At 41.9% G+C, this 13772-nt stretch overlaps 1 protein-coding gene across 2 annotated transcripts; it reads left to right on the forward strand.

Annotated features, from left to right (window-relative positions):
* The first annotated feature begins 222 nt into the window (after positions 1–222).
* Positions 223–13097, forward strand: LOC135483718 (lon protease homolog, mitochondrial-like). 2 transcript variants are annotated; one of them, XM_064764719.1, is made up of 20 exons: positions 223–1066; positions 2034–2153; positions 2320–2363; positions 2913–3211; positions 3720–3852; positions 4463–4521; positions 4705–4788; positions 5389–5520; positions 5998–6086; positions 6746–6884; positions 7605–7727; positions 8039–8094; positions 8320–8407; positions 8608–8730; positions 9187–9303; positions 9680–9820; positions 10235–10400; positions 10930–11147; positions 11704–11868; positions 12428–13097. In XM_064764719.1, the coding sequence occupies exons 1-20, from the start codon at positions 240–242 to the stop codon at positions 12575–12577; spliced, it is 3273 nt and encodes a 1090-aa protein (XP_064620789.1). In that variant the 5' UTR covers positions 223–239; the 3' UTR covers positions 12578–13097. The 2 variants fall into 2 exon arrangements, with proteins under 2 accessions (XP_064620789.1, XP_064620790.1); XM_064764720.1 differs by having other exon boundaries at positions 2985–3211.
* The last annotated feature ends 675 nt before the right edge of the window (positions 13098–13772 follow it).

The following is a 13772-nucleotide window of genomic DNA, read 5'->3' on the forward strand; positions in this document are numbered from 1 at the left end:
ATCTACAGAAGCAGCATCCGGACATAAGCAGTGATTTTCATATACTCCGCCTCGCGATATTTTGTATGCGAGGTAGGAGTATCTCAGGATCCAAGAGAAGCAGAGACAACGAAATCAAAGTGCGCGGTTGTAGTCGAATCGACTGAAAGATGGTACGACGACCACGACGTTATTTCGTCATCCACGGCACACGTGGAAATGATCAAAACGTAAAGGCCGGTGTTTTTTCCAAGTCATGCATGTGTAACGTTGTGCCACGAATTTCACGCAATAATTACATAAATCAACTGAAAATGTCAAAACCAACTACCCCACTGTTGAGATATTGTAATATTCTTAATACACACCAAATTTCACAGAGATCGGTTGCTCCAGTACGGAGATTTCGTGTGGAGAACATTCGATCGGCTTCACAATCGCAAGGACGAGTAGTGTCCTGCCTCTGTCCTTCGGCCCGAGCTTATGCAAGCTCAAGGACAACCACTGGGATTACCATTTATACCCCTATCAGGCGGACTTATTCTTCTTTTGCTTCCTCCCGATTTAAACTCGCCAAGGGTTTTGTCTCTAAACAGGAAATATTGAGATCAAAATTTGCTGGCAGTTCGCTATGCCGTCTTTCACCACTCGCTGCACACTGGCACTGCAGCCAGCCTCACTTGTATTCAAGTTCTAGCGGATCAACCCAGGATGGAGGTGACAGTGACTTTGCTGGAGCAAGTAGTAGTGGTGCCGATGATCCCAAAGACGGACAAGACGATGATGGTAGTGGCAGCGATAGTGACGACGACGTGATTCATGATGGCATTCATGACATAAATGACACTATTGGAAACGCACCTCCGTTTCCGCCACCATCGGGACCAGGAATGACGACACTTTTGGCACCCGTGACAGTACCAGATGTTTTCCCTAAAGTTCCTGTCCTGGCTGTTGCGCGGCATCCAGTATTTCCCCGCTTCATCAAGTTGATCGAGGTGTCCAATAAGCAGCTCATTGAACTCCTGAAGAGGAAGGTGAAATTGAATCAACCTTATGCAGGAGTCTTTCTGAAGAAGGATGATAGGTAGGCACTGACAGCCTTGGGCAGCAGTAACTGGTTTAAGGGTTCACAACAGGCTGCCTGTGGGCGAGCGGCGGTGCTCAAGAGTGATCGCTCGCGTCTCCCTTCTAGCACTGCAGGCACCACCGTTTTGGCTAGAACTTGAAATCCTAAAGCAATTAGAACTTCAAAATGAAGTGAAAGCCAATTTCAAGGTTGAGAGTCAGTTCTCTGGAAAACAAAGAGCTTACTCCCAGTCTCACTCTTGAAATTTGGATTTACCATCATTTCGAAAGAGTTTTAGTTGCTTTAGGATTTCAAGTTCTAGCAAAAATGGCGGTACCTATGGTCAACCCTTATGTTATGATTCCAGTGGAGGTCCGACTCCATTCGTCATTTACATAAGTAGTATGCATTGAAATGTAATTGTCCTCGTTCGCACTAGTCCATACTTTGAATTAACTCGAGAAGTATTGAGTGAGAACAGGTGCTCCAAACAGAAGGTTTCTAACTTAGGGCAGATGAACATTTTTTTCAGTCGGTCAAGCTCTCCCCATGGGCCAATTTTAAATTCATCTTCTAAATCTACCTTCGACATAACCTACATGACCCCTCAAACTAATGCACCAGATGTTTAAATGAGCAATACACCAATCAATGAAAATACAAGGATGCTTGTGTTGGTTTATGCTGGTCTATATGAGTCTTTGTTCAATATCATATGCTGGTATTTTGTATAATATAATCATCGCTGAATCAAACAAAACCCAGGTGTCTTAACTATTCATACTAGTTATTGATGACTTATGACTTGACCCCTGGGCTAGCTCCTGCCTATAATTCCCACTTAAAAATATGATAACCTACTGTTGTTCAAAAATATTATCTCTGGTCCATTATTTGCTTGTGACATGTGAGGGTGCGGACAGGTTTCCCTTCATGACATCCCCTTGCCTAAAAACTAATTCTTTACTTGATCTTTCTCTTCCAGCAATGAAGATGAGGTGGTTGATAAGCTCGATGATTTGCACCGACTTGGCACCTTTGTCCAAATACACGAACTGCAGGATTTTGGTGATAAAGTTCGGCTTATTGTGATGGGCCACAGGCGGTATGTTGGTTTCCTGTTCTAAGGTCTGCAAAAAAACTTGATTTTCCCAAAAAACGTGGCATTTTGAATAATGTTACCCTACATGGTCTATCGGGTTTGTCAGGGAAGGGTTTTTAAGTGGGTTGATGTTTGTTTGATTGTCTCATCCTGATTCATTCTCTTGCAGAATTAAGATAACTGGATTGTTGCCTGATGAAGAAGAGGAACCGAGTATGTATTCCAATTTATACTAACATCTGTCACCGGGACTGCTAGTTTAAATCATAAGCAAGTGTTAGAAATTAAACATATATCAAAATGCATGTGTTTAAAATGTATTTCGTGTCGACTTCTACAACATCGCCTGCTAAGCGGTCGACGTGAACTCTGTACCCCCCCCCCCCCCCCCAGTGGTGGACGTCTAATTGATGGCAATTCTTGAGGAACCAAATAGTTTTCCTTGGTCGATTGCCTGGCAACCAGCCTTCGGCAGAATTGTCGAATGTCTGGCCTTTTATTCAGCATGTAAACTGGTTGAACTCCTGGGTCTTTAAACCTTCGAAAAAAATGAGATCCTGGCCAAAGGATCTCCCATATTTGGTTAAAAAAAGTGAAGAAGACTGGCCCTCGGTTTTTTTGGCGTTTTGGCACTGACCAGAGGGGGTGCAGGGTTTGCGTTGACGGCTGCATAAGAGCCTGATGTTGTCCTGTCAAAAATGGAAAGTGGTGATGCTAATGGCATAGCTGATATTTTGGACGACTCTGTGGTTTGTGTTGCAGAATTAAACCGCTCAAGAAATAATAGAGGCAGAGGAAAAAGAGAGAAAAAGAGACATAACGTGTCTTTTTCAGGTAAGAAGGGACGAAGAAGAGGGAAGGGTGCTGACGCAGAGACTGGAGAAGAGGAATTGAAAGATCTAAAGGAGAAAGAGAGGAGTGATGTCGTTGATGATCCACCATTGGAGAAGGGCGATATTGCCACGGGCGATCTCGAAAAAGGCCCGGTGATCACCAAAGTCTTGATGGCGGAAGTTGAAAACATTCCCCACGACCCGTTTACGAATACTGAAGAAGTCAAGGTCAGTATGATTGAAATATGTCTGAAGTCGCTGTCTCTTTCTAAAATCCTCGACCTGGTTTCTAATTTTGCATTTGATGAGTGATCCGAGTCCGGGTATAAAAACTACCAGGTTCATGTTTTTGAGCTGTATGTTCCTATCTTATTTGCAAATGTTACACCAGAGCCTTGTTAAACTGATCCCGGTGGCCTAGTGGTTAAGGGGTCCGCCTTGTAAATGGGAGGTCGAAGGTTCGAGGCCCGCTAGTAACCTCTTTCCGATGTGGCCCATTGGTTAGCTGCCAGCTAGTTGAATACAGGGTACAGACAGCCTTCTCGTCAGGTGCCTAGCATTAGAGATAGGAGTTTGGAAGAAGAGAGTGTCTTAAGCTGAATCTGGCTGGCCCTTTCATCAGGGGTGACTCAATAATAAACAAACTTTACTTATACTGCAATGAAGCACTTATCCTGGCTACACTGACCACAATCACTGTGCTATTGTTATCATTCTTAATGATTTCTTTCTTTAGGCTTTGACCGCTGAAGTCGTGAAGACAATCAGAGACATCATAGCTCTTAATCCGTTATACCGGGAGTCTGTCGCACAGATGATTCAGGGCGGTCAGCGGGTGATTGATAATCCGGTCTATCTTAGCGACTTGGGTAAGTATCTCTACTTCATCAGTAATCAATTTCCTTCTTGGCATTTCAGTCTTTCCCCCATGTGGTCATAAAGTGGTATGTCGTAACGAGTACAGTGGTCAATGTGTACCCTGTACCCCCGTGGTCAGACAATCGACACTGAGTTGACACTTGGCATTTTCTTCTGGGGCCAGAATTTGACACTAATCCACCAAGGGAAAAGTGGGGGGGGGGGGCTTACTATATTTTCCAGAAAACATTCACTGATTATGAGTAGGCCTTACATTTTGAAAATGATGAAGAACTTGACAAGTATGCAATTCTACATATTTTTCTCGTCGGCAGAAAGTTGTTGGGAAGAAAAAAACTGTGACCAGAACTTAACACTTTCCCAAAGCTTACGGTTGATACAACTTTCACAGGAAAGATTATGTATGGCTTCGAGACAACTGTAGTGTTAGATGAAGTATGCTGCCGCCGCATTTGTTGACACAGTGGGGCTATTTGTTCACATATCTAGGTTAAAGGTGCAGAAGCAGTAATATTTGCATTAGTCGAGTAATCTACAGGTTGGTGCAGAAAACAACATATGAGCCTCTGGTTCAGTTGTTATATATTCCATTTCATCCAGGTGCTGCATTGACTGGATCTGAGAGTAAAGACCTCCAAGAAGCCCTAGAGGAGACTAATGTAAGTAAACTTCTCTTACTGAACACTCAACTGCTAAAATTTTGCCGATTTTTTGTTTTCACGAATTTCGCCAACAATGTAGATTTGCCAAATAAAAATTCCAAAATTTTGTTTTTATTTGAAAAACGGAGGAAACTTCGTAATCCGCCAACATTGTGAAATTAATTTGTTGTGTTCTTGCAGATTCCAAAACGGTTGATGCTTGCACTTTCTCTGCTAAAAAAAGAATACGAACTTAGTAAACTCCAGCAAAAGATTGGTAAAGAGGTAAGAATCATGAATTGTCATCGATGATATGAGTTGTTGTCATTTCTCCACCTGTTTTATTTTAAACTCACGTTGATAACAGTCATAGTTCTGTCGGGCTGGGCAATGACGCACTTTCCTCAGCTTTCAAGAATCTACAAGTCTGAGACTGATTTCAGGTAATCGTGTGGGTTTAGATCAATCTGACATGTGCATACAGGTGTTTACAGTGTATGGTGATACTATTTTCTAGTGTCTCTGCCAGAATTTGAAAAGGACAGTTATTTTTTCCTTTTGAGGGAAAAGGGCAGGGAGCAGTTGAGGCAAAAAATGGCGTAACTTCTTGCTGCAAAATCTGAGTTGTAAAATCAACCAAAAATCAACAAAATTTGACAGCTTTGACTAATACAATGGCTTTAAAAAACAAATGGTGCCTTAAAATGCTTTTTAACCTTTGACTGTGGGTCATAACATAGAATAATTTAGGTGGGCAGGGTGTCGTTTTGAGGTAAAAAGGGCACAGTAGCACCCCCTGGAGCAGCATAGTGCAGCGCCCTTCCAAATATGCTTTGATCAGCTCGACACCAACTTGAAGATGATCACAGATTTCCTTTCTTCTAGGTTGAGGAGAAGGTGAAGCTACAATACCGGCAATACATGTTGAAAGAACAACTCAAGATGATCAAGAAAGAGCTCGGATTGGAGAAAGACGACAAAGACGCGATCGGAGAGAAATTCAAGGAGAGACTAAAGGTACAGTGGAACCTCTCTTTGCGGACACCTCTGTATCAAGGACACTAGTTTTGGTCCCACTGTGGTTGTTTCCATTCAATTTGACGTCTTCAATGGGGACGCCTCTCTATTACATTGTAAGGATAGCATTTGTCAGTCCCGAGGGTGTCCTTAATAGAGAAGTTCTATTATATCGGATTACTTGAGCGATTATAGCAAAATTGCTCAAAAGTGTTCTTGAAACCATGTGTTCTGTTTCTTTTCAACAGTTTCAGTTAAAACCCTTATCTCTCTTGGCAAACACCTCTTATATATGGACACCCTCTCTATAAAGGACACTGGTTTTCGTCTCAAACCTGTCATTTCCGTTCATATTGAACTCTGTAGTCTGGACGCCTCCCTAATAAGGACAGCATATGTCAGTCCCAACATGCCCAAGGGTGTCCTTAATAGAGAGGTTCTACTGTAACACTATTTTCCGCATCGTTTATTTTTTAGGAGCTGAATGTTCCCGCCCACGTCATGGAAGTTATCGATGAGGAACTCAATAAACTTTCTTTTCTTGATAACCATTCATCAGAATTCAAGTAAGTCACAAATAGTGCCAGAGCTATGTAATGGGTACGCCGTTAATAAAAAATTTTGGAAATGTTGAAATTGTGGAATTGTTACGAAAATAAAAATGTAGTTATACACAATGACATACATGTAGTGCAGTTTTCTTACTGGTATTGCACACTTCCTTGTTCTTTTAGTTAACCTAACATTCAAGTACATAGCTCACATTCATAACGCTATTCATGAATACATGAATCTGGTGGCAAAGCATGTGGTCAGGATTTACTAGTGTACATCAGTTTGTGAAGAACTGCCTAAGAACCACCTGTTATGAGGTACAATGTACCAAAGATGTAGTTCCAAAGGAAGTGAGTTAAGTTGAAATGAACTTCATACGACAAGCGTTTTCAGCCAGCCAACATGTTCTTTCACACTTGCTCCGCCCACGAAAATGTACCATCTCATTTGGTGCAGGAGAAATGCTCAGTAAGCTAGATTCCGTCTGTTGAACATGTGCTTCCTTTTCAGAAACTCATGGAGTGGAATTCCACAGTAATGACTCCATGTATCACTTTGGGCATGTCTTTGATTCTCGCTTTGATGATGACTGAGTTGCGGGAAATGAGGGGGCATTGTACTGAATGGGTGATATTCGCTTTAACTTACCTTTCTGCTTTTGACTTTCTAGTGTTACGCGGAATTACCTCGACTGGTTGACCAATATGCCGTGGGGTAAATACAGCGAAGAAAATCTGTGCTTGAAACGAGCAAAAGAAGTGCTCGAAGAAGATCATTATGGAATGGATGACGTGAAAAATAGAATCTTGGTAAGGTCTTAATTTCGTAAACGTTCTTCTTCTTCTTTGCCTTCGTTTGGTCCTCAAGATCCTGTTGGTCCTCAGGAACCTGACAGTATCACGCAAATCTACCTCTGTTCCCCATAGCTTCCTTGGAGAGACGTGGACACCGTCCGGGCCTCCCTTCGGTTGGTAATAAGAGGTCATTCCTCCACGATGTGTTCTGGTTTCTGTACAGAGAAACCACATTCACATCATTATTGCCATCATTTTCAAGCTTATTGTCCATGGGTCTGAATGCAAATTCAATATATATCTTGATATCTTTGTGTCTGATCGTTATTTGGATTTTTGAGGCATCAGTTGGAGTTCGCTTGTGTCTTCTTCTTCTTCTTCTGCATTCAGATTTTCATAACCATTATAACCTCAAGTCGTGCGCCGTGACAAAATTGGCTGTTTGTTGCAGGTCTTCGGCTGTTCCCCATAGCTTAGTCTTCAGTGACAATGGCTCCGGCCAAAATTCCTGTCTTCTTTTCATCAAGGGACAGTCCTGCAGAATGTGCCTTGGCGTTTGGTTTCTGAGTCCACATTCGCAGGAAGCAGTTGGATGGAGCCCGAGTCTCTTCAGGTGCTGGTGGAGTTTGCAGTGCCCTGTACGGAGTCGCTTGTGTCTGAATGGGAAGATTCATTCAGAGAAAACCGTATTCATTACTAGGAATGATCATGATGAGTTGCACGTCTTTGTTTCAGGAATTCATTGCTGTCAGCCAACTGAAAGGATCGACACAGGGCAAGATCCTGTGCTTTTATGGCCCCCCAGGCGTAGGAAAGACAAGTATCGCGAAGTCCATTGCAAGAGCATTGAATAGAGAGGTATAGTATCTTGGCTTTTCTGATAAATTCTTTCTTAACCACTTTGAGAAGGACACTCTATGTGATGTTTGTCCAAAAGTGGTATTTTTTCAAGTTGGTGTACACCAGGTCATATGCTAGTCATAGATAAGCTAATCATAGTTAAGGTCCAAGGTATTGTGTTTTGGTCTGATTAACATTTGCAATAGCAATAGCAATAGCACTGACCCTGTTTTACTTCTCTCGCTCAGCTAATGTTGAATGTTAGAAATTGTGGAGAAATGCTTCTAAAACAAGCTCAATATATATCCAACTTTTTCCTTTTTACATAGTATTTCAGGTTTAGTGTCGGGGGTATGACAGATGTCTCAGAGATCAAAGGCCATAGGTAAGCTTATTTTCTCTCTCTTGTTGTGTAGCTTTATTGAGTCTAATGTTTGCTTCATTTAGGGACAGTGGTTTTGGCCCAAATGGGTTGTTTCTATACAATTAGACCTCTATTATCAGGACACCTCACAATAGGGACAAGACAGGTCCCAAGGTTGTCTTCAATAGGGAGGTTCTAACTGTACCACTGGGACTATCTAACTTTATATTCTTGTGCGTATTCCAGGAGGACGTACGTTGGTGCTATGCCAGGCAAAGTCATTCAATGTCTGAAGAAAACGAAAACGGAGAATCCTCTTATTCTGATTGATGAGGTAAGGGATCAAAGGTGCTGTGCTCTTGTCATTCAGCACATCTTCAAACTCCAACCCACTCCAGAGGTGGCCTATGTTTTGGACCGGAGAGGACCAGATAGTGATTTTAGACAAAGTATCTACATGTCAATTTCGTGCTCATGACGGCATCATGTATTTGCTGTCCAATGACTCCAGATTAATTGTATCTTTCACTTCAGGTTGATAAAATTGGTAAAGGATACCAGGGAGATCCCTCCTCTGCTCTTCTTGAACTTCTCGATCCAGAACAAAATGCTAATTTCCTTGATCATTACTTGGACGTTCCTTTTGATATGTCAAAGGTAAATATCCTGTTCTCTTGTCCTGTTGAGTTTCAGAGGTGAAATAAGAAAACCAGAGGAGATTTGGTTTTTTAATGGAAATAACACCCGACTAGTTGTCTTGACCTGGGACCAACGGGACCGCATGTCAACACTGCATTACTGCCCATGGGACTGTAGGTCAGGTGGGCATTGCAGACACTCGGGTGCAACCATCACACGGCTTGGTTGCCGAGCTTATCAGCAGCCAAAATTCTATAGAAATGTTCGAATGAAGTTCCGAGTCTGAAATAAGTTTTTAGGACGTTCAACCAAGCGAGGGTTTGATATGAAGACTTGGCATATAATAAATTTGTATTATTGTTAATTTAGAATACCTATTTTCGGTGCATCTTGAAAATTCTACCGTAGCAGTCGGTATCGTGAACCCTATTGTGTAATGTTTTCGACTGATTTGATGATTTTTCTCTGGTACAGGTTCTATTTATTTGCACTGCCAATGTGATTGACACCATCCCTGAACCACTCAGGGACAGGATGGAGATGATTGATGTGTCGGGATACGTCGCTGAAGAGAAAATAGCCATTGCTGAGGTAAATGGAATTCATCCTCTTTTTACTTGAAGAAGATCACTCTGTCAATTTCTTATAACATATTAAAGGCCTACTCCAATCATTGAAGAATCACTGCAGTATGGCATGTTGTCTTTCTAATTTCCTGAGCCAACAGTTAAAACATAGAACACGAACAACATACCCCTTAATGGGACTCTTTGAGTCTGTTTTCAGTGGCCTTGATAGGCCCCTATTAGTTTCTGTGCTTCTAATACGAGTAGTGTCATAGACAGTTCAAATAACTCGCTGCTTAAAAAAGCTGTGGGAAATTTGTATAGTGTATCATTTTTATTGATACACTCTGTATAACAAGCGTGGGGTTTCCTTATGCGTTATGCCTTAATGTTCGTTTCAGCGCTACTTGATCCCTCAAGCTGTGAATATGACTGGTGTGAAGACAGATCAGCTACAGATCCACACCGATGCCCTTGGGCAGTTGATCAAGTCCTACTGCAGAGAAAGCGGAGTGCGAAATCTTCAAAAACAGATAGAAAAGGTATAGTCAGTCATTTTTGATGAGTCATATTATTAGAAGGATCTGTTGTACAATTCTTGCCAATTGGGCTCTAAATTAAAAATTTGGTGTGTTGTTTCAGTTTTGCGCAGCAGTCTGACTCAGTCGGTAGGCCGCCATTTTGGATGCGCTACTCCACGATTTGTGCAGTAGATCACAGGTGCCTGAAGATACCAGAATCGTAGCGATCAATCTGCCAAGAATTATTTGACACTCAAACTAAACCTTAAAAGGTTGACCGTCCAATTTGTCATATACCTGATTCATGAATGTAATTGTCAGTGCTCTGGTGATACCATCACTGCACAGTGATCGTCACTGATAAAGCAGAAAAATTTTGCTTGATCGTTTTGTGTCTATAATTCATCATCTAATAATTTGTGTCCACTCTTGTAGATCTTCAGAAAAGCTGCCTATAAAATAGTCCAAAAAGAGGCTGAAGTCATCGACGTCAAAAATGAAAATCTCCCAGACTTCGTTGGCAAGCCCATTTTTACAAGTGACAGGATGTATGAGGTGACTCCCCCTGGTGTTGTGATGGGCCTAGCTTGGACCTCCATGGGTGAGTTATCAATTCCCATAACACCGTTCCTGCTCAGAATGAGTAACCAGATCTCATAGTAACGCAGTCTGGAAAATGGTCTACGCCTGCACTGTTGAGAGAGTTGAATCCTTATGTCGGCCCGATTTCATTGACATCTTATATTCATCTGGGTTAATGGCAGGAAGTGTGTTTTCTTGTGAATATTTATAAATCTATGTTTGGTGTCAAAAACCTATTACTTCTAGGTAATAGGTGTGAGAAATTCTTACTGGAGGCTGAATGTTTGGCAATTACTGCACACTGTACAGTAGAACCTTTCTGTTAGGACAACCTTTGGTTGACAGATGCTGTCCCTACAATGGAAGTGTCTTGATTACAGAGGTAAAATTGTATAGAAATGGTCCATTTGGGACCAAAACCACTGTACCTAATAGAGAGGTTGTCCTCAAAGGGAATTTTCACTGTTCATGGCGACGAATGTTCCTCCTTCTTTTGTAAAATGTGCTCCTGGCTGAATTCACTTAAAAAACAACTTGATCTCCTTCAGGTGGCTCTGCTTTATACATTGAAACAACCAAAAGGCAGACATACGATAAAACAAAGAAGGACCCAAGCACAGGATCAATGGAGTTGACTGGGAACCTTGGCACGGTCATGAAAGAGAGTGCACAAATAGCCTACACCTTCGCCAAGGCATTCCTCATGGAGAAAAACATTGATAATGAGTTCCTTCAACATGGCCATGTTCATCTTCATGTACCAGAGGTAAGCTCTATGACCCTTTTGTGACAGACAAAAAGCTACACCTGCTCCCTTATGAAGAATAGAGAGGAATACTGGCCAAAGGACATCACCCTGACCACAAAGCTCTGGGGCACTGTGGTGGAACTCTCTAGGACAGCAGACTTTGTTACGGAAAACGGACTGCCTGTCCAGCATGGATCTCAAAAATTCTCATCTTTGGACTCATCTTTGTAATTTGGTTCATGGCAATGAAATGAGAGTTCACGTAGGCGTTATTGTGACTTGGTCATATAAGTGTGAAGCGTCTGTGATTGATGAAATTGTAACTATTGTGGGCAGTGGAATCATCAGCGCCTGTGACCTCTGATGTCCCAGGTTGGGTACGTGGTCAGTTCCTGTTCTGATGTGACAGAGAGGGCAACTCTCTACGGCGGTGTAGGTTCCCTACGAGTTTCCTGGTTTTCTCTCACCGGCCAAATCGCCAAGTACCCTCCAAAGTGCCAAATTAGCTAATTTGTTCTTGATTCGATAATCTAAATGAAAATTACTAATATTATTTGTATTCTTCATAATTCAGGGAGCTACCCCTAAGGATGGACCAAGTGCTGGCTGCACCATTGTGACAGCTCTGCTCTCATTGGCTTTGGGTCGTCCAATCAGACAGAACGTGGCAATGACCGGTGAGGTGTCGCTGACAGGGAAGGTACTGCCCGTCGGGGGAATCAAGGAGAAAACTATTGCCGTAAGTAAAAACTGATGTGACTTTCTCCAAAAAGGTTACATAGTGATGTTTCAAATGTCACTTGTCTGATAAACTTGTACTGTTGGCACTTGTACTGTTGGCACACTGTTACACGATGTTTCTCAAAATGTGTCGCCTGTTGTTCTTGCGTTGTCGGACCGGCCATGCTCGCTCTGCCCCGTTGACGTGGCCTCTGTCGGTGAGGATGGCGTAGTTGACTCTCTTAGGTCTCTCCTCCTCGACGACAGATACTGCTCCCCGGGGTCGCGTGAGAGGGGGCTGGTCAAACTTTTGGTGCGAGCTTTTTAATGTACTTTTATATATCTGTTTAACTGTATCAACTGTATTGTTCTCCTGTTTGGAGGTTTTAAATAAATAAAACCAAATTGGCGCCTAACCATAGTGAAATGCCTTCAATTTGACCTGTCTTATCAGGACACCTCTCTATTAAGGACATCACTTGTCAGTCCAGAGGGCGTCCTTAATAGAGAGGTCTGGCTGTAGATATATAGAGAGGAAATATCTGTATGGTCTCATCATTTTATTCATAATTTTTCAGGCAAAGCGTGTTGGTGTGACTTGCATAATCCTGCCTAGTGAAAACAAGAAGGACTATTCTGATCTGCCCGATTTTATCACAGAAGGTCTCGAGGTGCATTTTGTTGAACATTACAGGGAGATTTATGACATTGTCTTAACCGAATCATGACCAAGCGATTGAACAACTTTTTAAACTTAAGTAAACTTTAGACACTGAAGCAATCATGTTGCGTTGATCCTGTTAAGTGGTGGTGTGAGTATGTAATGAAAGGTGACTTGGGGGTGGTGCATGCAAAGCTGTTTTCAGGTGAGGCTGATGGTAGGTGAGTTTAGGATGTGATTTGAAAGCTTTCTGATGTATACATGTAAGCTTACCTGTTTAACATGTTGTAGAAACCATCTATCTGTAGCAGTTGTGAAGTGTATACATTTTTTGAATGGATTTCAGGTGTAAGGTGGTTGACTGATTGCGACTTTCATTATAAGAATAAACATGATAAAGCAATTGGGGGATGTTGATCAGTATGTACGGACAATTTTCTGATGTTTCATTACCCTTCTCCCCCTTGAATCATAGGCATGCATATGCTCGACAACAGATCTGCAGCTCCTCTGTACACATGATTGTCAGTCGAGACTGGTGTTGGTAGGCACTGGCAAAGTTGATGTCTTTATACTGCATAGTAAAATTCAAGGAAAATTCTTTTTGTAAAAACATATTTAATAATGTTTGAAATCAATAAACTATTATAAACTCTAACTTGACTGCCTCATCTTTTTCATATTTTGGCCTTTGTGATATGTTACCTTCCCGAAATAAATGCAAAATGGACATCAAATTTACAAATGGTCTTCTTCCCTTAAACATGTCCAATTATTTTAAAATTTCTGTGTTGTGAACGACTGGCCTTTACTCGGCAGCTAAAAGAAGCTATTCCAGTCTTTTTATCAATATGGCCCTATTTTGCCCTGAAGATGTGATCATGTCCCATTCTTTCAGGTTCATGATTGATGTTGTTATTGTAACATGAGTGTCATTTTAGGCCTAAGGCCTGTGCTCTGGGCTTTTGCTTGAGCTGAAAAGGACATCAGTAGCTTTGAGTAATTCATGTTGTGGTATTTACAGGACTTTGCTTTTGGAAAGAATTGGGTAATAGAATGTGTAGATGCTCTTTAGCTAGTTTTGGTGCGTCTGTTTCACATAGGCCTTTGACACTTCATATAGGCCTTTGGTACAGATGCACCAAAAACCAGCTAAATGGCGTTTGCACAGTATATTGGACTGATTGACAGTGTTGGGACATTTGGGAGGCATTGGGCTAGGCTCTTCAGGAAGCAGGCACGTCTGTCTGATGTGGTGCAAA

Source organism: Lineus longissimus, chromosome 2 (assembly GCF_910592395.1).
Source record: "Lineus longissimus chromosome 2, tnLinLong1.2, whole genome shotgun sequence".
NCBI classification, from domain to species: Eukaryota; Metazoa; Nemertea; class Pilidiophora; order Heteronemertea; family Lineidae; genus Lineus; species Lineus longissimus.